The sequence below is a fragment of the Podarcis vaucheri genome (genome assembly GCF_965113315.1).
Source record: "Podarcis vaucheri genome assembly, chromosome: 4".
NCBI lineage: Eukaryota > Metazoa > Chordata > Lepidosauria > Squamata > Lacertidae > Podarcis > Podarcis vaucheri.
Genome location: NC_138762.1, coordinates 67,632,402 through 67,652,573, shown reverse-complemented (window position 1 = coordinate 67,652,573; position 20,172 = coordinate 67,632,402). Strand labels below are relative to the sequence as shown.

The window sequence follows — 20,172 nt, the reverse complement described above, 5'->3', positions numbered from 1 at the left end:
TAAAAATGCTACTTATGTGAGACTAAATTGCACCAGAATTTGAATATACAGCCTTGATTCAGGAAAAAATATGTATATGGATTGAGTTCATGCTGATTTAATTATAGACAGTCTAAAATATTCTACAGAGGTTTGAGATATGAATCATTCTACTCCGTATGTTATGTTTTACTCTGATTTATGGGTTCGCATATAACAGGGATGGCTCAGTCAATAGAGCATGAGTCTCTTTATGTCAAGGTTGTGGGTTTGAGCCCACACTGGGCAAAATATCCATGCATTGCAGGGGGTTAGACTAGATTACCCTTGTGGTCCTTTCTAACTCTACAATTCTTTTCTTCTAAACCTTGGGTTGGTGTGAACGTGTGAGCTGCTGGAGAATAGCTCACAGCCATTTTACTCCTCCTTGGTCCTTTCTGTTGCCACACCAAGCTTAGCTAAGGTTTGGTTTAGTGTATTCTAAAGCCAAGGTTTGGCTTATCATGGTGTCTGAACCAGATCATAGTAAGGTGTCATATATGAGGTGAAAATAGTAAGATACAAACCTCCAGGCACCTGTTCCATGAAGATTTTAATATATCCATCTTCAGAAACAGAACCAAGATACTGGACAATATTTCGGTGCTTCAAATACTTGTGGAGGGCTATTTCTTCATGCAGTGGCTGAGAATATCTGTCAATGAAGAACAACTGAAGCCTTATAAAAATCAGAAAAAAACACACTAACCTAAAATTTCCATGCCACCCACATAAAGATTGAACATATAAATTGGTAGGTCAAAGGTCCACAGAAAGGATGGAATAACAATGTAAGATAATTAAAAAGCCCCAATATGGTCAAAATCACCTCAACAAACATATGCCATGCAGCGAAAATATATCCTCAGCCAGAGCTGGTAGTCAGAAAGCTACAGCAGCATTGTTTGCATCTACTGTCTTGAGAGACAATAGGGTGTGCCTCTAGGGGTAAAGTCAAACCTCTGCATTTGCAGCACTGAAGTGACCTCCCCAGGGCACAAGTCTGAGCAGTGTGTATGGAGGTCCTGGGATGCCTAGACAACTAGACACGCGCCCCTCAGCCTTGCTGATGTGATCCAAAGGTCCTGGGGACTCCACTCTGGAATTGGGTAGGGTTTACTCCTTAGCCTTTTCTTCGCCCCCAAATATCCCACAAGTCAGCGGAGATTTAGGATCAGAGATATCCTTCTCCTAAATGGGCTACCTTCCCAGGTTGACAAGCCCCATTTGCCCCTCACTTCCCTCTACAGAACATGCAGAAACCCCCTTCTTGACCGCTATTGGTCTTGTTGGCTCAATCAGCCACAGCCTGTCTTCACATGCAGGGTAAATCCCTAACTCACCAAGGGTTTGAGAACCCATTGGCTACTGTTCACCTGGTTTAGCCGGCCATTCCTGGGGTGTGGCCACTGTCGCATACAGACTGCTTCTAGGAGTCTCCGGTGAGAGCTGAGAGCAGGGTGGGGCCAAAGGTGGATAAACAACCGCAGAAGAAGCATGTGTCCCCCAGCAGAATTACTACGCCTCCCCTAACACCCCCAGCATGCTTCTCTGTCTGTGAATGACTTACATATTGAATAATGAATGATGTAAGACCAAATTAGGCAAAGCACACTTCATACTTATATCTGAACTTTAAAAGGTTACTCCTCCTCAGGACTAAAATGAATAACCCACTCCCCATATTTAGTGTGTAAGAATAAAATATCAAGACTCACCTGCTGTCTCTCTCTGGTATTTCCTTGATGGCTATTCGGACCTGATTGCTAAGATCTCTTCCAGCATAAACTATCCCGTAGGTTCCTTTGCCCAACACTACTCTGTCTCCATTCTCATCATAGTCATACTCATACTGAAAGCAGAAAGAAACGGAATTCAGCTCTCAGACACAAAAAACACAATATCAAAACCACCAAACAGATTTTAACGTTTGCCATTAGCAATGTATTGCCCTAAAGATCAGAGGCTCTAGTAGAAATTAAAGAGCAAGCGTTTCTTATAATGTTTGCAGGCAACTGTGGTGCGAAATGAACCTACAAAGACTACTTTTGTCTTATAGAAGAACTGCAATGTTCTAATTAACAGGCACTGGTTTTTTTAAAAAATTAATTCTTTAAACATTATATAAGCAGCTGCCCATAATAAGAATGTGTGACATAAGAGGAATACCTCACAAGTAAAAGATTATTTAATAAAGGGATGTGTCTTTTAAAATCTGAGTGAAGAATACATAATGGAAACAAACAGCATAAAATGGAAGATAATGTCAATGGGGGCAGGTGGGCAGGTACTGTAAACCAGACTCCTACAAGTATGTACAAATCCTCTGTCAGTAAGTCCTTGAAATTCTTCCACAGTTCATTTTGAAAGTGATTGCCAAGCTCCCTGTTTCCACACAGAGTCCTCCAGGGAGGTATTTGTACACCCTAACATGACCTGCCCACTAACTTAGTTCAACCTTTCAAGCAGTTTCATTTTTCATGCTTCAGCAGTTCACAGTTCATCGTCCTGTGCTGTTATGTGATATGTGCTATTACCCAAAATGACACAACCAGAACCTGTTAATGTTTTTTTTTAGCACACCCATATTTCACAGCTACGAAACAGTATTCAACTGATAGCGGTAGCTTGAGGACAGCAACCAGATTTACAAAACGTTAGCCTGAATATCACTGATAGCATATTTCTGACAGAGCAGTTGTTTACCCAGAATAAGTCCTACTGTGTTCACTCTGGCTTACTCTTAGATAAGCATGAATAGGAACACAGGCTTTGCATGCACAAAATATCTGAAGATAAACATTTCAGTGCAATGGGCAATTCCACAATCTATTCTAATGACTTCATTTTAAAGCAAATTCAAATTGAGAAGCCGGAGGGAGGCAGAAATAAATAAGAATTGTATGCCCTTGAATACAAATGTTACTTTTGAACAAAGGAGGAGAATTCACTGATTTTCTAAATGATGTGCACGCTGATGTCAAAGAGCTGTTCAAATTAGAGGATTTTCATTGACATCTGCCTCTAAAGTACAGACATGTAGATATATCAGCTAATTCCCACTTAGTCCAGAGAAACCCAAAACATAGCCTTGGCTTCTCTGATATTTGCTAACTAATGTCTCCTTTTAGGATGCAGATATATTGGAATGCTACCTAGAAGCATCCTATATTACTCAACTCTCAAGTAATACTTGATCCAAAGCACTGAGGCATTTCAAACTTTATGCTTTTGTTGTTTTTCTTGAACCTTTCAAATAAATGTATGTTATCCCCTTGAGCATGCAAGTTGTGGGTTAATAAACATTAAAAACAAACAAACCCAACCCACTCGTAATGTGGGAATAATGGGAACAAAGTTTCATGGCATGTCTGGTTGAACTGATGTTTCTCTGTGACAATCTTCTTCCTTATTTTATCCACTAGACTTACATGGAAAACAATAACTACTGTAGAGTTGTGAAATATGCCTCACTTGTAATGCAACTTTTGATCCCTTTGTAACTAAAATTTACAAGGACTGGATTTGGGACATTATACATGGAAAGCTGACAACTCTACCACTAATGTGTCCCCTCTTGTTGCTATTTATGAATTTAGTGCCCTACACTAAATTCAGATTGATCTGTCATATCATTCATGACAAAGCTCTCACATAAGGGTGTTTCTGTCTTTTCTCAGGTACCAGTGCATTGTCAAATGGACTGTGGGGACAGAATAATTAAATGCTATTAGTTCAGTACACAATTATCCATTGTCATGTATGAAAATTGTAATTGTACAAACAAGCAGTGGGGAAAAGTACTTTTCGAATCCTTAATTCCAGTAAGCAATTGCGAAAATCAGAGATTCCTATAACTGCCATACTTTTTGGATGAAAAGCTTTGTATGCAACTCTCGAACTATGTTAATAATGTGATTTTCAATACATTTCAAGCTCCATTCCACAAAACTCCAACATGTTTCTTTCAAAATATTTTACCCTGCTCAGACGAGTTCTGAGTAGCAATAAGAAATACATAATATGTAAAAATATCAAGTATGTCAAACATTATTATAGACGAAAGATATTTCCTCCTGTATCTGATGCTTAGATATTGGATTCTAATACTACATACCTGGGAAAGGGGATTATTATTCGGATAATAGGTTTAATAGCATCCAAAAAGGTCGCATTATGCAGGTGTTTTTTAAACAACAGGTAGATGAATAGGCTAGGGCTACACAAACAAGAAAACATTCTCTACAAAAACCTACAGTTTATTTGCTGAGTTTCACTTATCCATAAATAAAAATGTTTTCACATGATGCTCTCTTCCTGAATTTTCCATATTTGCTTAATTTATACAATTGTAGTATACACTTCCATGCCATATTTACATCATTTAAGAAACATTTGCATGGACATGCTAAAACTCGGTGAGCACAGAATTCTGATAAACTCTCACCTATCACATGACTGCTTCCGCCTGCTGCAGTTATGGCAGATTGCCATCAGCTTAAGTGGCTGCCATGCTCAAAAGGGTCACGCAAAGAGCTCCTGAGATGTGACCCCTCAGCTGTCACCACTTCCTTAATAGTTGACAGGACATTTTCAGAGTCAGAAAAGGACAGTTGGCCACTGAGCCGTCTTTCCCATAGGGCTTAGTGGTTCGTTGTGCCAGGGCGCTGGCCTCACAGACACGCCCCAGTGAGTGGGGGAGCTGCACGGCTTTGCTGGCGGCCTCCCCTTTCCCCGTACCCACCAGCTGTGCCTCACCAACCATATGGCTGGCGGGCGTGCAGCTTGCCTCCCAGGTCTCCGCGGAAGGAGAGCGATCCCTGCAGCGGCTTAGGATGGAAGCTGCGCCCCACCAACTGTATGGCTGGCTGGCATGCAGCTCTCTCTCTCTCTCTTTCGCCTGCTGCCCTGCAGCCTTTGCGACCCAAGTTTTGGGTCCTTTTTAGGTTCAGAATGTCACTGCTTTACACCCACACCCGCCCCACAATATTTGAAAATGTCAGCTTTGTACTTAAACACAAATTGGCCAGGAACTTCATTTTCTGTGTCTTTATTAATTTATTTGGTCACACGTTGCTGTTATTACTGGTAGATTGTGCCCAGATTGATAAAAGTTCTGTAACGTTAGGCAGATCCTTTATGTGCCCTCGTGTTCTTCCAACCAATAAATGTTGGCAGTTATGAGCATGTGCATGCAGACAGCACTTCAGCATGTTATTGTTTCTATTTAATGCCTAGTATTCCAGAATTCTAACCTTGTGGGAGTACAGTAGATTAGAAAACCGACTACTTGCCTGCCTGAGCGAGGGCAAACCTGGTTATTTTGTCTGCAGCTAACGACTGCTGTCACAGGCAGTACTTCAACTCAGGACCATTGTCTCTACCTGCCATATCTCTTGCCTGAACTGAGCTCGCAAACTGACAGCTTGCGCTGATGGGAGGGAAGCGGTGCAAAACAGAACCAACCAACCAATCTTCATCCCTTCCATGCAGAAACTAGGACGATGCTTCGACACATGCCACACAAATGAAAGTATTGAATACCCATCTGGCTCTTTCCCAAAAATTGGGGGGGGGCAGTAGAAGAAGAAGGTTTCCGAGTACAGTGGTGCCTCGCAAGACGAAAATAATCCGTTCTGTGATTCTCTTTGTCTAGCGGTTTTTTTGTCTTGCGAAGCAAGCCCATTGACGGATTAGTGGATGATCGGATCAGCTGATAAGCGGCTTAGCGGCTTAGAAAAGGGGGGGAGGAAAAAAAACCAGCAGGAACTCGCAAGACATTGTCGTCTTGCGAAGCAAGCCCATAGGAAATTCGTTTTGCGAAGCACCTCCAAAATGGAAAACTCTTTCGTCTAGCGAGTTTTCCGTCTTGCGAGGCATTCGTCTTGAGGGGCACCACCGTATGTTACTCTGGAATACTAGCTGAATAATGACAACATTATGTGGCGGCATGCCAAAAAATCTGAAAGAGCCAGCAACTATACCACTATAAATGGTAAATGTGGAAAGCTTCTTACTGCCCTATTGAACAATGATTTAGCTGCAAAGTTTTAGTTGTGCTGTTCCTACTTTTTAAAAAGGTAGGTATTATTTCTTAAGGTATTAATAAATTAAATTAATTAGAATAGGAATATGGAAAGCAAATTCCTCTCCCATCCAAACAAAGATTTCTGTTTCTCCCCGGTCAACATTACTTACTTCCAATGTGTCTCCATCACTCTCTCCTTCCAGTTCCAGAGTACTTCCTACAACATCTGTTAAGATCTCTTTAACCAGACTACAAAATCTGTAAGCAATGTACACCGCACAATTAAAGGCATAACAGTATCTTGCTTTTCTGCTCAAATGTATGATACTTATGATTCATGTGCAATGCAAAGCAATACATCTGCCAACATTCCTTTTCCTTTTCCTCTTCAAAATCACTATTGCCTCATTTTTTTAATGGATACTGAAACCCCTTATAAATTTATCCCTTATAAATCTGTAATTCAAATGTAACTTTTGGACTGTTTAAATTACTTTAAATCAGCATTAGCCCAAGACGTTTTGCTGCCTGAGATGGATTCCAAATGATGTCCTCCATCCCAGTTCAAAGACCAACGCTTTCACCATGCTGTTAATTCCTACCTTCACATATCCTGATCATACTAAACAAATTAAGATCAATTTAACCTGTGATATGGTAGGGCCTTTATAAATGAACACAGGAAAGAAAGGAATGTAGAAAACAAATATGAGGAGTGATATCCAATTGCATAAGCAAATGCAACAGGCACTTCCCACTTCCACAGTATTCCAGAGCAAAGTGTCTTTTATGTACAGTATTTGCACTGAATATGATGCAGTAGTTTGTGTGGCCACAAACAGGTGGCGCTGCAAACTACAACGTGACGACAGACTTCTGAGAACTGTTCACTTGCTGCTGGGCTATCACAGCAGCACTGGAGGGTGAAGAGGAGGGAGTTGGGTGGCCCGGCAAACGAAATCTTTGCGAAAATACTTCTGGGTTTACAAGGTATCCCCCAACTATTGTATGTCTCATTTTGATAGTTAGGGAAAGCAATGCAAAGCTTCTCACCTGCTACACTGGCCCTCTGTAGAAAAGTAGATCTGAAAGTCATCAGAGTTGTCGTGGACATACAGAAAACAACACCGTTCGTCAAATTTAGATATGCTGTGGAAAAAGAATTACAATAAAGTTATGCTAAGCACAAGTGGCATGGATGTGGGGGCAGAGGTATGAAGATGAAGGAACAAATGGAGGAGCTCAGCTAGTCCTGTTTTGCTCACACAGCAGTTCAGTTTTCCTTCTACCACTACAGAGTTTACAGAATCAAAGAGAGACAACAGCACAGTCATGGTTTTTTTAAAGCCTGCTTCGAACTGGAGATGACAAGCTATACAATTTAGGTGCCATTTATTAATAAAATGAGGAAATGATGATAAAAATGTGCAGAACAGATCACTAGGACAATGGAAACAACAGTCAGTCTGCATAGCAGGAAAGTTAAGATCTGTGACCTTCAAAAAACCAGATATATGTATTGCCAGGGTGTTAATCATTCATTCATTCACTTATTTAGTTAGTGCCATTCCACTTATGAGTCGCTTCCAATGAAGCATCTCAAAATAAATTATCACCAGTATAAACAGATATAAAACAATTTCTTTTATAATAACAATTTAAACAATTTCATATATAAAAGCCATTTCAAATCCAATATAAATACAGGGCAAGATAAAAATCTCCCCTTTAAAAAGCCTGTTGAAAAAGGAAAGTCTTCAATAAGTGCCAAAAAAATAATAAAGACTGCCCCTATTAGGATTTACAACACTGCAAAAACATAAATTACTAGCTCAGAACAAATCATTCATTGTTCTGCTTACTTTACTCTCTCAGGTTGATTACTAACACTCTTTTAAAGTCAGTTTCGAACAAAAAGTAAAGATATTTCCAGATTCTGTATAATAAAAGTGCATTTAGCAGTTCTTGTAAGGGGAATCATAACAGGAAAATAATAGCATTGCTTTCTCCCATGTCTGGTTTGTTTTTTTCAAATGACCTAAAATCCCTGCAATTCAAACTGCTGAAGTTTGCAGACAATGTTTGTCTAGTACTATATTCATGAGGCAGAAAAAATCCATACCAGCCTAGATGAGAGAAAGGAGAAAGCAATGACAATTTTCAAAAGCCATGGAAGAAACACTAATCAATATCCATCCAGTTTCCAATTTGCCAATCTAAATATAATATTCTGTAGAGAAATGTACGTGGAGAGAAAGATTAAACTCACTTTCTCACACTACATCTTTCAATGGTGTAACTTCAGCAATATAAGGAACATGTTATTTGAAAGTGGTACCATTAAAAGACCATGAAAATATCAATTCAGCAGAGGAGGGAGAAAGAAGACAAGAAGCAAAATATCCAAGCTACTATGCTGAGCAATGACTAAACTATATTATAGAGCCTGCATATTATGAAGAAATATTTAAGATGCCTTCTGCTTAGTACTACAAAAGAGGGGTAAAGTCCTTCATGTAAATTGAAAGCATTGGAAAATCACAAGAAAAAAAGCTATCTTCTTTACTCTCCCCAAGAACTAGCATTAGAATATACATATGACTTAAGGACACGGGTGGCGCTGTGCGTTAAACCACAGAGCCTAGGACTTGCTGATTAGAAGGTGAGCGGTTCGAATCCCTGTGACGGGGTGAGCTCCCATTTCTCAGTCCCTGCTCCTGCCAACCTAGCAGTTCGAAAGTATGTCAAAGTGCAAGTAGATAAATAGGTACTACTCCGGTAGGAAGGTAAACGGCGTTTCCGTGTGCTGCTCTGGTTCGCCAGAAGCGGGTTAGTCATGCTGGCCACATGACTTGGATGCTGTACGCCTGCTCCCTCGGCCAATAAAGCGAGATGAGTGCTGTACCCCAGAGTTGGTCACGACTGGACCTAATGGTCAGGGGTCCCTTTCTCTTTACCTTTTTATGACTTAAGGAAGACAACCTATTTTATTTTCTATAAAAATGTATTAACCTAATTTTCAGTCGCAAAACAGGGCCCTAATGGAATTAATCAAATAAAACAGCCAACAATAAAATAATGAAGCTCACTTAAAGAAACACGGTTCATTGATCATTGAACTGTAGAGTTAGAAGGGGTCCTGGAGGGTCATTTAGTCCAACCCCCCCCATCAATGCAGGAGTCTCAAGTACCCCAGGCAGGTGTGCCAACTTGAATAAAATAGAGGGGTTCAGGTAAGCCCCACCCCAAATAATGGATCATGACACGGCACACAAAAGTGTCCTTTTTTTTGCTCTTCAAAATGTGGCAACCCTAGGGGAAAGTCTACCTGCGGCATCACACCTTACACTATAGGGACAACCCTGCCAAAAAAATGGGCATTCTATACTATTGCTCTTTTATTGTGGAATGCCCTTCCCTTGGCCATACATGAAGCAGCAACCATTTGTTGCTTCAGATGTCTTGTAAAGGATTCTTTGGGGATAAAGAACTAAGGAATATTTATACTATATTTCAAGGAAACAGCTTTCACATCTGGGGAGTTGGGTGGGATATAAAGGATACCCAAACTACATCGTTTGCTAGCATTGGTGGGAAAACACATATACATTCTTCACATATCCCTAAGGCAAAATGAGGCATGTAAGTAAAACAAAAATAAAACTATTTCAAGGACACCAACCTTATTCCTCTAATAGAAGAAGCTGTAAAATTCCACTCATGAATCTGTTTCTGCAAATGGGTAAGAACACAGATGGTTTCAAAGCAAGATTACAAACCATTATCATCACATCACAAGGATGATCTCAGTCTTTGGGCACCAATATTTTGCTCTGAGGCAGCATACAGCTATATTAGCAAGGTTGCTTCTACCCCTCCCCCAAAAAAGTAGCAAGATAAAGAAGGGACACAACACTAGGCCCCAACAGCAACACGTTACTCCTTGCCATTGCAGAACGAAAATGGTCTTCCTAAATTTCATGACACTATGAATTTCCTTTCAATTGAAAGTCTGATGTCCATCCTAATGGCATTATGCCTTAATTTGTGGAAATGGCTAGGCTCAGTGAATCCAAACATTCCCCTTAAAGGGAGGTAGGTGTGTGTGTGTGTGTGTTTAGCTCCTTCAATCCATGTCAGAAAGAATAATCACAAAGTCATGAAATATGCTGCGGCAAGCCTGCAGAAATGCTTACCTAAACTGTCTACAGAGCTACCTATTGGCTTCTCATGTATGGCCATATATCTGAGAAGGATGCTCAGATGATCTGATCCACAGTCCTTGGTTCACTGATAAGCAAATATGTACATTAGCTAGAGCAAAAATAAGGACAATTTGATTGCTGGATTTTGTGGCTTAGCAGCTGTGACTCCTGGACAGAGTGGGTTGAGAAGCAGTGTTACATTAGTGCTGAAGAATATTCACGTCATGTACTGCGTCATACTGAGTGTATCATTTGTACAAAACCTAGCATTTTCATAACTCGAAAGCGAAGGGCTAAATCATTGAAACCAATTCACTGTCCTCCTATTTTCCTGCTGTATATCTAAGAATGAAACACATTCTTTCCCCCCCACCCCCCACAAGGATGGTTTATCCTAATGAGAATTCTGGTATCAGAATTTTTATGAGCATCCCAAATTTCATAAGTTCTCAGTGGAATGTGTGATACTGTAATAAAATAAAACAAGGAGTAGAAGTTTAAGACATCATATATCTAATTCTGTATAGCCCTGTATAGCCCTTTCAACCCAAAAGCATGGTAGTATGAAGTGAACTGAAACCAGATGTGCAAACGCCCCGCACTCCCACTATATCCCTAACCTGCCCAATCACAGGGAGGCTTCCAAGCACATTCAGCTGAATTGGTTTACAGTACAAGCCTCCTTCTGGAGGAGACTCTTGAGAGTCCCATGGACTGCAAGGAGATCAAACCTCTCCATTCTTAAGGAAATCAGCCCTGAGTGCTCACTGGAAGGATAGATCCTGAAGCTGAGACTCCAATACTTTGGCCACCTCATGAGAAGAGAAGACTCCCCAGAAAAGACCCTGATGTTGGGAAAGATTGAGGGCACAAGGAGAAGGGGACGACAGAGGACAAGATGGTTGGATAGTGTTCTCAAATCTACCAGCATGAATTTGACCAAACTGCGGGAGGCAGTGGAAGACAGGAGTGCCTGGTGTGCTCTGGTCCATGGGGTCACAAAGAGTCGGACACGACTAAAAGACCAAACAACAACAAAAGTCTCCTTCAGATCTTCCCATTTGACACAGGAAGGTTAGAGGTGGAGTGTTCGTGCCTGCATGTGCTCACACGTGATCTCTGTCATGCTTTGTGCCCATGTGCTTTCATGCTGAACAGACGAAAAAGTTTGTATGATAATTCATTTCCCTGGGGCTTAAGGCTGTCTCCCTGTTATTAGTACCTCAGTTTTTCCATCTACGGGACAAAGAAGATACTTATGTACATTGTGTGACATTTTTGTGAAGCCTCTTTAAAAAAAAAAAGAGTTGTATACAAAGAAGCCAAGATGCGATGATCAGAATTTCTAGAGGGAAAGAAGAAATTCACCATTGGTCTTACCATTTCTGTCGGAGACACGTGCCAAAGGGAAACAGTTCTTTCTTCCGCTTCATTGTTGATTGAAACATACGCAGGCTGGTATACCTTAGTTGGCTCTATCACCAATACCTAAACGAAGCACACACATGTTCAGTGAAACCTAACTAGATCAGTGACACATCCTTACAGCATCGGAATGCTAATTATAAGGCTGTTGTCCTAAAAGGCAGGAGTAGCCAACATGGCAGCCTTCAGACATTATGCATTACAAGTCGCATCCATCCCAGCCGGCATGGCCAACAGCCAGAGATGGTGGAAGCTGTAGTCCAACAACAACTGGAGGACACAATGTTAGTTACACCTGAACTAGGGAGTAAATCCCATTGAACGTGTGCTGGAAATTTGTTCACAATTAACACTGCATTTTCTTCTTGGCTGTGGATCAAACTATTTATTTAATCAGGTCTCATACAATTTCTTGTACTCTTTCCTTCTTGTATATTATATTCTTTTATTCATTTGCATTAGACTGCTTCTTGTATCAAACATCCATTTATGCTCAAGCCACTTGTGTACTGCTGTTGTTTTATTTTTTTTAAAGACAATGAATTACATTGGTGATACGATTACGGAACACATTTTCCCCTTAGAAAGTTTCCCACTTCCAACTGGCAACCCCTACAGATCAGCAGCAAAAACAGCAAGCAATAACTGCCACCGAGGTCCACTCCCTAGCAAACAGGACATGCCAGCTCTGTCCTACTTGGCAGAAAACACTACATGCAGCTTGGGCAGATTTACTTGTCACTTGATTCTAGTTTACATGGTAGCTCCTAACACTAGGCCACAATTTTCTGTTACTAATAGTGCAATTCTAAGCCTGTCTATTAAAAGTAAACCCTGATTAGTTTAACTGGGCTTGCTCTTAGGCAAGTGTATACGGGATTTTAGTCCAAATTAACCCGATATATAAGCTCTGCGCATTACAGAGACTTACTGGGAATCTCAAGCCATTAGTTGTTTCTTTAGTTGCCTCAAAAATGATATCTAACCAGAAGTTCAGTCTCTCTTGTCTAGGAGAATGTTCTATGGTGAGTTTCTTGAACCGCTGTATTAACATCAGGTTCTGAACCAATGACTTCAAATACCTGAAACACATGCATACAATCAATAATTAAACAACCAAGAACAACAGTATTTACTCTAAGTTAATGACACAATAAGCCTTTGCTAGAATATTAGAAGTCTACTTGAAAATCAGAAGTCCTGAAAATGAAAACATAGTTATTTAATCATCATGCAAAGAGTGGTGATGGTGCATGGAGCATTGGAGAACTTAATGAAGTCCAATGGGGTGTGGGGGTGAGGGCAGAGAGCAGGAGATGTAACTACGCAAATTGTAATATGTGATGATACATACCAAATGGGTGGTTTCAGTTTAAACAGCCTCTCTGCCGCTTGCACTGCTTTACCAATGTCATTGGCCAACATGCTTACACTGAAGAACTGCCCGACATCCCAGTAATTGTTCATTTTTTCCAAACTCCCTTTTCTTCCCAACAAACTGTTCAATCGCACACCTTGACAAATTCACATAAAAACAGTATGTTACAAGGGAACACAATGAACCTCAAAGACTGTAAAGATGATAATGTGCGTTGGTAATCATGGGAAGTATAACCTCTAAGAGTATTAGGTAGACAAAAACTACACAAAGGCACATGAAAGGACACATTCATGCCATACATTTAAAACACTATGATATACTTTAAACAGTCATGGCTTCCTCCAAAGAATTCTGGAAATGGTGGTTTGTTAAGGGTGCTGAGAGTTGTTAGGAGACCCTCTATTCCCCTCTCATAGCTACAGTTTTCAGAGTTCCCTCTGAAGAGGGACTGTTAAACCATTCTGGGAACTGTAACTCTGGAAAGGGAATGAGCATCTCCTAACAATTCTCATCATGCTTAACAGACTACACTCCCATAATTCTTTGGGAGAAGCAATGGCTGTTTAAAGGTGGTATGATAATGCTTGAAATGTATGGAGTGAATATGGCCTAAATGTCATTGGTGGGAAAGAAATTGCATTCTTCATATGGTCAAAGATACTAGTCATGGACCACTGCCCTTGCAGAAGTTCATTCTAGGAACGGGTGCTTACAACTGATAGCAAAACACTTGTGACATGCTTCACAGTGGGCTAAAACTACTCTTCTTAAATACAGAATTCACTGCAACTTCAGTTCAGAACAATGGATCCAAAGGGCCAGCTCCACAACTGGAAATTTCCTTCATTCAATTGGACCCTTTATGTATCTGACAATAATTAATAACCCTACTACTGCTGCAACAAGTTTTTCTTTTTGTGTTGTTCACCTATTTTCCTTAGTTCCATGGAGGTTTCAAACTGCTGCCCTGCAACAATCAGCAAGACTGCAAGGTTAATCCCAGAATACAGAGTTGACTGGAGCTCAAACCCTTTACGATACCTGCAGAGACAAGATTTAACAAACTGGAGAAGATACTTCCAAAGAAAAACATTTGAAGTTTCTCAGATCACAATAAAGAAGGCATGCCAGCCATGGTTGCAAAGTATGGAAATGTGAATGGATTTGTTGTTGTTGTTCCAATTAATCTTATCTAGAAAGACAGGAGCTCATGATTTAATTGGGGTTTCATTTTCTTCCCTCTCCCACAACATGAGAACTCGGGGTTAGCTGGTGAACCTGATTAGCAGCAGATTCAGCAGATGACAGATGACAGATAAAAGGATGTTCTTTTTTCATGTAACAGATGGTTAATTTATGGAATTCACTGCCATCAAAAGTTGTGATCTAAACAGCTTTAAAGTCAGACAGGTCAGTTCAATTTATTTGCTAAAACTTAGTCATCACAAAAACACCAAAAATCAAATTGAAAAATACATTCAGCACACTGGATCTCATTTTGTGTGATAAATCCATTGGGCAGCTAGAGCAAACACAGAAACGTTATATGTCATGGGCAACATCTAAAAATATCCACCTGCTTGCACAACAGAATCCACTTATGCAATGGGACTTCCTGTTTCTCTTCTTCCCCACTCCAGATCAGACTTTGAGAGCGCATGGTAGAGGAGAGGAAGATGAAGCCCTGTTGCACGAGTGAATACCCACAAGTGCTCCATTGGATCTCACCCAGTATCTTGATTCCTATCGTCCAATAAATAATAGATTTTCTCTTTCCTGCTCAAAAAAGAATCTCTTTCAAAAAACTTTCTTTATGAGAATTATGTTTATGATACATACGAAGAGAAGTATCTTCTCTCTAACCACAAATGCATCGACAAGAATTTAGAGATATTCTTATCTCCCCTCTAAATATGCTCTGAGCACAGTCTGAAATTTCAAAACAGTAGCTTCCTCCTCATTGCAACTCTACTTTTGGAAGACTGTAATATGATGTAACAGAATACTAAAATGGTAAGAATTGCATAGTTTGAAGATAATATCTAGATAATGAAAGGTCCTATTCTTAACTCCCGTCCAACAAGAGGCTGGCTGGTAAGGAACTTGGTACTCCATGTGAAGTACTTTGCTTTCCATTTCATAATTACACAGATACGGTAAACACATTGCCACTCCTCTTACCATTCAATGGCTGTGTCCCGGCTGCTGGTGTCTTTACAGTCCGAATCAAGGAAAATGTCCTTGTAGATTCTCCCACACAAGCAGAACATGTCAGGTGCTGGGCGATCACATGTCTGCAAGACCTGCAGCATCACTTGCAGTGCCTTCCCCCGGTCACCTGTGTTGTTTCTTCTGAAATTCAGACAGAAAATCACATGAATAAGCTTGTACAAAGAACCATATATTTGTGTCTAACACAATTTATAACTCTGTCAATATGCACTAAACTGGGATTTGCCAATGGTGTGCCCATGAGCACAGTGGTCTCCCCTGGTGCCCACAAAGAATTCTCCCCACTCATGCACTGCCTCCTTTGTAATGGGAGTAGTTATTTCTCTCTCTCTCTCTCTCTCTCTCTCTCTCACACACACACACACACACACACAGCATATAAAAAATGGAAAAGGAAGCTGGAAGAGTGATGCTCTTTCCCACTTCCTCTTCCAGCTCTATGTGCATTTCAAGGCTCATATTAATTCTCCTGGATCTGACTTTTATCAAAATCCCTCATAAAGATGAAGTGTGTGCACATACTCTTTCTGTCCTAGGGGTTGAGAGAAAGCAGATCAAGGAAGAGAGAAGAGAAGTGGCCAGAGTAGGTAGAAACAAAAATCCAAATGTCCCCTCAGGTGGAAAAAGATTGGTGACTCCTACACTAAATACACACAATAATTTCACCAGGCAACCTTAGTATGAAACTGTGTATAGAATTTCTGTTGGAGCTTTCCAGAGCTCTAGATGTGACATTCTGGATAGATTTTACACAAAAGATATGCAGCTACAGTGTACGTTCTGTCTCTGCTCTTTTCCTCTATACACTGATAAGTCTTCTAAAATCATGTCCCCTGTCACCCTGAATTGCCAGAAGTCAGATGAGTAGCAGCTATATTCAAACTAACAGAATGATTAGTTTGAAGTTAGTTTGTCAGGTTGTACACTTAGATGGGAAGAACCAGCTGCACAAATATAAGATTGAGGACACATGGCTTGCTAATAGTACATGTGAAAAGGATCTAGGAGTCTTGGTGGACCACAAGCTTAACGCAAGTCAATAGTGTGATGCAGCAGCAAAAAAGGCTACATCAACAGAAGAATAGTGTTCCAATCAAGGGAAGTAATAATCTCTCTCTATTCTGCCTTGGTGAGACCACAGCTGGAGTACTGTGTCTGGTTCTGGGCACCACAATTTAAGAAGGATATTCACATGCTGGAACGTGGGAGAGAAATGAAGATGATCAAGGGTCTGGAAACTAAGACTCCCTGTTGAGGGAGCTAGGTATGTTTAGCCTGTAAAAGAGGAGACTGGAAGGAGATATGATAGCCATCTTCAAATATCTGAAGGGTTGTCATATGGAAGATGGAGCAAGCTTGTTTTCTCCTGCTCTAGAGGCTAGGACCAGGACCACTATGCATTGCATCGGTGACAGCAGGTGGCACTTTCAATTATCTACCCAAAATGAAACAAAATTCAGTTCTGGCTGGAAAACATTACCAGCTGTAAACATTTATCATACAGTATTAGTACATGAAATGCAACCACACTATTTACAAATGACCTATGCTATGTTTTATTTGAAAATATTCAGAAGCAAACATTGCAGCACAAAGCTTGCTATGCTTAAGTAAGCAGAATAATTCCTTTCAATGATAAATTCAGACATGATGCAATTTTCAACCGACAAGGCAATTCTTGTTATGATAGCTTTAATACTGGATACAGTATACTGCCCAAACATACAAATACTTTCCCCCACAGTGATGTACTCTGTTGTCATATGCTGTCAATATCAATGATTACACACTTAAAGCAGCTTGATTAACGGGAGAAACAAAATATTCTCTTAAACATTAAAAAAATATACCGGGGGGGGGATCAAATACCAAAAAATGAAGAGAACTATGCAAAACAGCAGAACTGGCAGCAGAACAAAATAATTGAAATAGAAGCTTCACACATGCTCCATGTCAGAGTAATCTCACCAGTACACACCACCATCTAAAGCAACACAGTGCCAAACACACAGCTACATAACCACGCCCTCCCTCTCTCCCACCCAGGTAGGCCTTTACTCTCTGCCATTTCAGTCTCTCATACTTATTGTTATTAAGCAAAATTATAAAACACAAAAAGTTAGAACATAGAATCCGACTCTCAGCAGCAAAAACACAGTTCCAGTTACCACCCAATACTGTAATACATCGCTCACTTTCTCCTACTGGACAATAAATTCAACAATACAACATTAAAGAGGGAAGTGGTTAGTCGGGTGACTCTGAAGGGAAGACACCAAAGTGAAAATTAAAAGACACTTATCCCGTATTAGCCACTTCTCCACTGCAGCAGCTGTCTTATCTAGCCTCTGGGCTGGACACAAGTCAACTAGCTGCAGCTGTTAAGAGCTGCATGTGAGAAACAACAAAAGGTGAAAGCTGTGAGACTCATTTTGCATGGGGAGCTGCAACTCCCTCACTACTCTGTGATCCATTACTTGTGTGCTTCTCTCATACAAAATATTGCAACTCTTTAAAGAGGTTCGAGCTTATACGTGAACCTAAAAGCCCGAACTACTGTATTTTTTGCTCTATAAGACTCACTTTTCCCCTCCTAAAAAGTAAGGGGAAACGTGTGTGCGTCTTATGGAGCGAATGCAGGCTGTGCAGCTATCCCAGAAGCCAGAACAACAAGAGGGATTGCTGCTTTCACTGCGCAGTGATCCCTCTTGCTCTTCTGGCTTCTGAGATTCAAAATATTTTTTTCTTGTTTTCCTCCTCCAAAAACTAGGTGCATCTTGTGGTCTGGTGCGTCTTATAGAGCGAAAAATACGGTACATTATCATTATCTGAACTTAATGAACTAACTACCCATTTTTTGGAATGCTGCCTCAACTTTATCTGGATGGCTATGAAAGGGGTGCACAAAAGCAGTAACTGTACCTATTCCTTGCTTATTATGAATGATACAGAAATAAAACTCAAAGCCTGTGTTACCAGGAAAAGAAAGGTATGCACCAAGATTAGTTTTGGAACAGCATGGAATACAGCTGAAATTTAAAAAGAAGATAGCTATTTATCTACTCTCAAAAGGTGACTGAGTTCTTCCTGAACTCATGTTGTCAGAAGAGCTAAAAATATTATAAAAATTGCATACAAGTCACTGAGCATGCCCAAAGTAGGCTTTAGATCCCAGCCTATACCATATATTACGCATGTGCATTTTGTTTAGAAGCTCTGAGAAGTTCCTCTGAAACAACATGATCACAGGAACCTTGTTTGTCTTCCTTTATAGGAAGTTGTTTGACTTCCCTTATGGGATTTTTAAAAAATCTTGATCTATTATGGTGCACCAAAAGTTGTTTCTTCTCTTTAACTACTCAACACCTTTTGTTACTGGAAAAGCTTTGAGGTGTTGGCTTAAAGGGCGCCTGTTGTCAGTCCTGGCAGTGACTCTGGCCATCCTTCATCATGTTCATGTACTGACAATATTTAGGCTATGACTTCAGCCTTGAAGCACCTGTCACCAGCAGTTTACTATCCAAGTTATCATTTATAAACATGACCTCTGTGCTATATTGCACAGTAATGAAAATGCAGGACAGCTGAGCCTATAATAAGTATGATGAAACCATTCACAAAGTAATTGGCGTTTAAAATAAGCACACACTGTATTTTCATATTGTGGCGTAAACAATCTTAGGTAATTTGCCTATTATAAATAACTTGGGTTAGGCTTAAACTGAAGCTGTACTGTGATAATATACCCTAGCATGTATTGAGTACTTTAAAAAAGGAAATCAAAAAATTCAGAGTAATTCTTGATTTTTTACAGGTTTGTTCACTGTATTTTTTTTTAAGCCAATGAATCCCAAAAGCAATTTAACAATAAAAAATATCAACATTAAAACATACATAAATACATAAATACATTTTCTAAGCTAATCCCGATAAAGATTGGAATGAGAATCTTGCTTAAAAGGCTTGTTGAAAGAAGATCATATTCAATAAGTACCCCCAAAAGGCAGAAACAAGGGTACCTGTCTGATATACTGTATACTGGGAGAAAATTGCAAGAGTATGTGGGGGTAGCATGCACTAAAAACCCAGTTCTTACACTGTATGGAACAAGCTTCCTAATGAGCTGGTTATCAGCTGGAGCCCCTCTCCTGCAGAGCACAGTGATCACTTAGAATATATGAGGGACAAGAGCACTATGGATTAAACTTACACTTTTAAATAAGAAGCTACATATACTTCAATTATCAGCCTACTAAGCAGAATGTAGTCCAACAGAGTCTGTAGGAGGATTTAAAATATTTTCTGGGGGGAATGGCGAAAGAGATACATAAGCGGTGGCTGGAAAGTCATCTGTTTAAGTAGAATGGATTGAGTGTGGAAATACACTGGGAATGTTTGGGTCACCTTCATGTAACAAATATCCAAGTCTGTGGTTGCAATTACAGTTTTATGTTGAAGATGCCTTTGCACTAATGGAATAGTTACCTCTCTCTGTAAATGTATTCACACAGGAGTTAATCTTACCGATTCAGTGCAAATGCATAATGAAATTTGATATTGTGCTGATCAGCCAGATCACAAGTAGGGAGCATTTCCAGTGTTTCCACCAGCTTCACCATGGCATCATAGTCCTAACAGCAGTTTAAAGAGGTAACAGAGGAAAGCATTACTAACCAATATTCATCCATCAAATGGTTTTTACTTATTCTGACCATGAGCAACAACAACTTTAAAAAATGCATAGCCTATCTCCTTGATACTCCCTTCATCCTAGGACAAGATCTGCTAGAAATATATTCTCTGCCTACAAGGAACACACACAACTCTACAGGAGCCAGAATTTATGAACTAACACAATCCTGAATGGAATGCATCCTTGCCTG

General features: G+C 40.1%; 1 protein-coding gene across 3 annotated transcripts in view; it reads right to left on the bottom strand.

Annotated features, from left to right (window-relative positions):
* Window positions 1–20,172, bottom strand: part of MAP3K15 (mitogen-activated protein kinase kinase kinase 15) — a 63,057-nt gene that overhangs the window by 12,317 nt on the left and 30,568 nt on the right. For all 3 annotated transcript variants that reach the window (XM_082220561.1, XM_082220562.1, XM_082220563.1), the window contains 11 exons: window positions 19,814–19,920; window positions 15,239–15,409; window positions 13,986–14,098; window positions 13,031–13,190; window positions 12,608–12,758; window positions 11,632–11,739; window positions 9,729–9,778; window positions 7,100–7,195; window positions 6,217–6,304; window positions 1,737–1,870; window positions 546–673 (listed from right to left, as the gene is read on the bottom strand). In XM_082220561.1, the coding sequence (XP_082076687.1) occupies window positions 546–673; window positions 1,737–1,870; window positions 6,217–6,304; window positions 7,100–7,195; window positions 9,729–9,778; window positions 11,632–11,739; window positions 12,608–12,758; window positions 13,031–13,190; window positions 13,986–14,098; window positions 15,239–15,409; window positions 19,814–19,920 (1,306 nt within the window). The remainder of the gene's footprint in view (window positions 1–545; window positions 674–1,736; window positions 1,871–6,216; window positions 6,305–7,099; window positions 7,196–9,728; window positions 9,779–11,631; window positions 11,740–12,607; window positions 12,759–13,030; window positions 13,191–13,985; window positions 14,099–15,238; window positions 15,410–19,813; window positions 19,921–20,172) is intronic.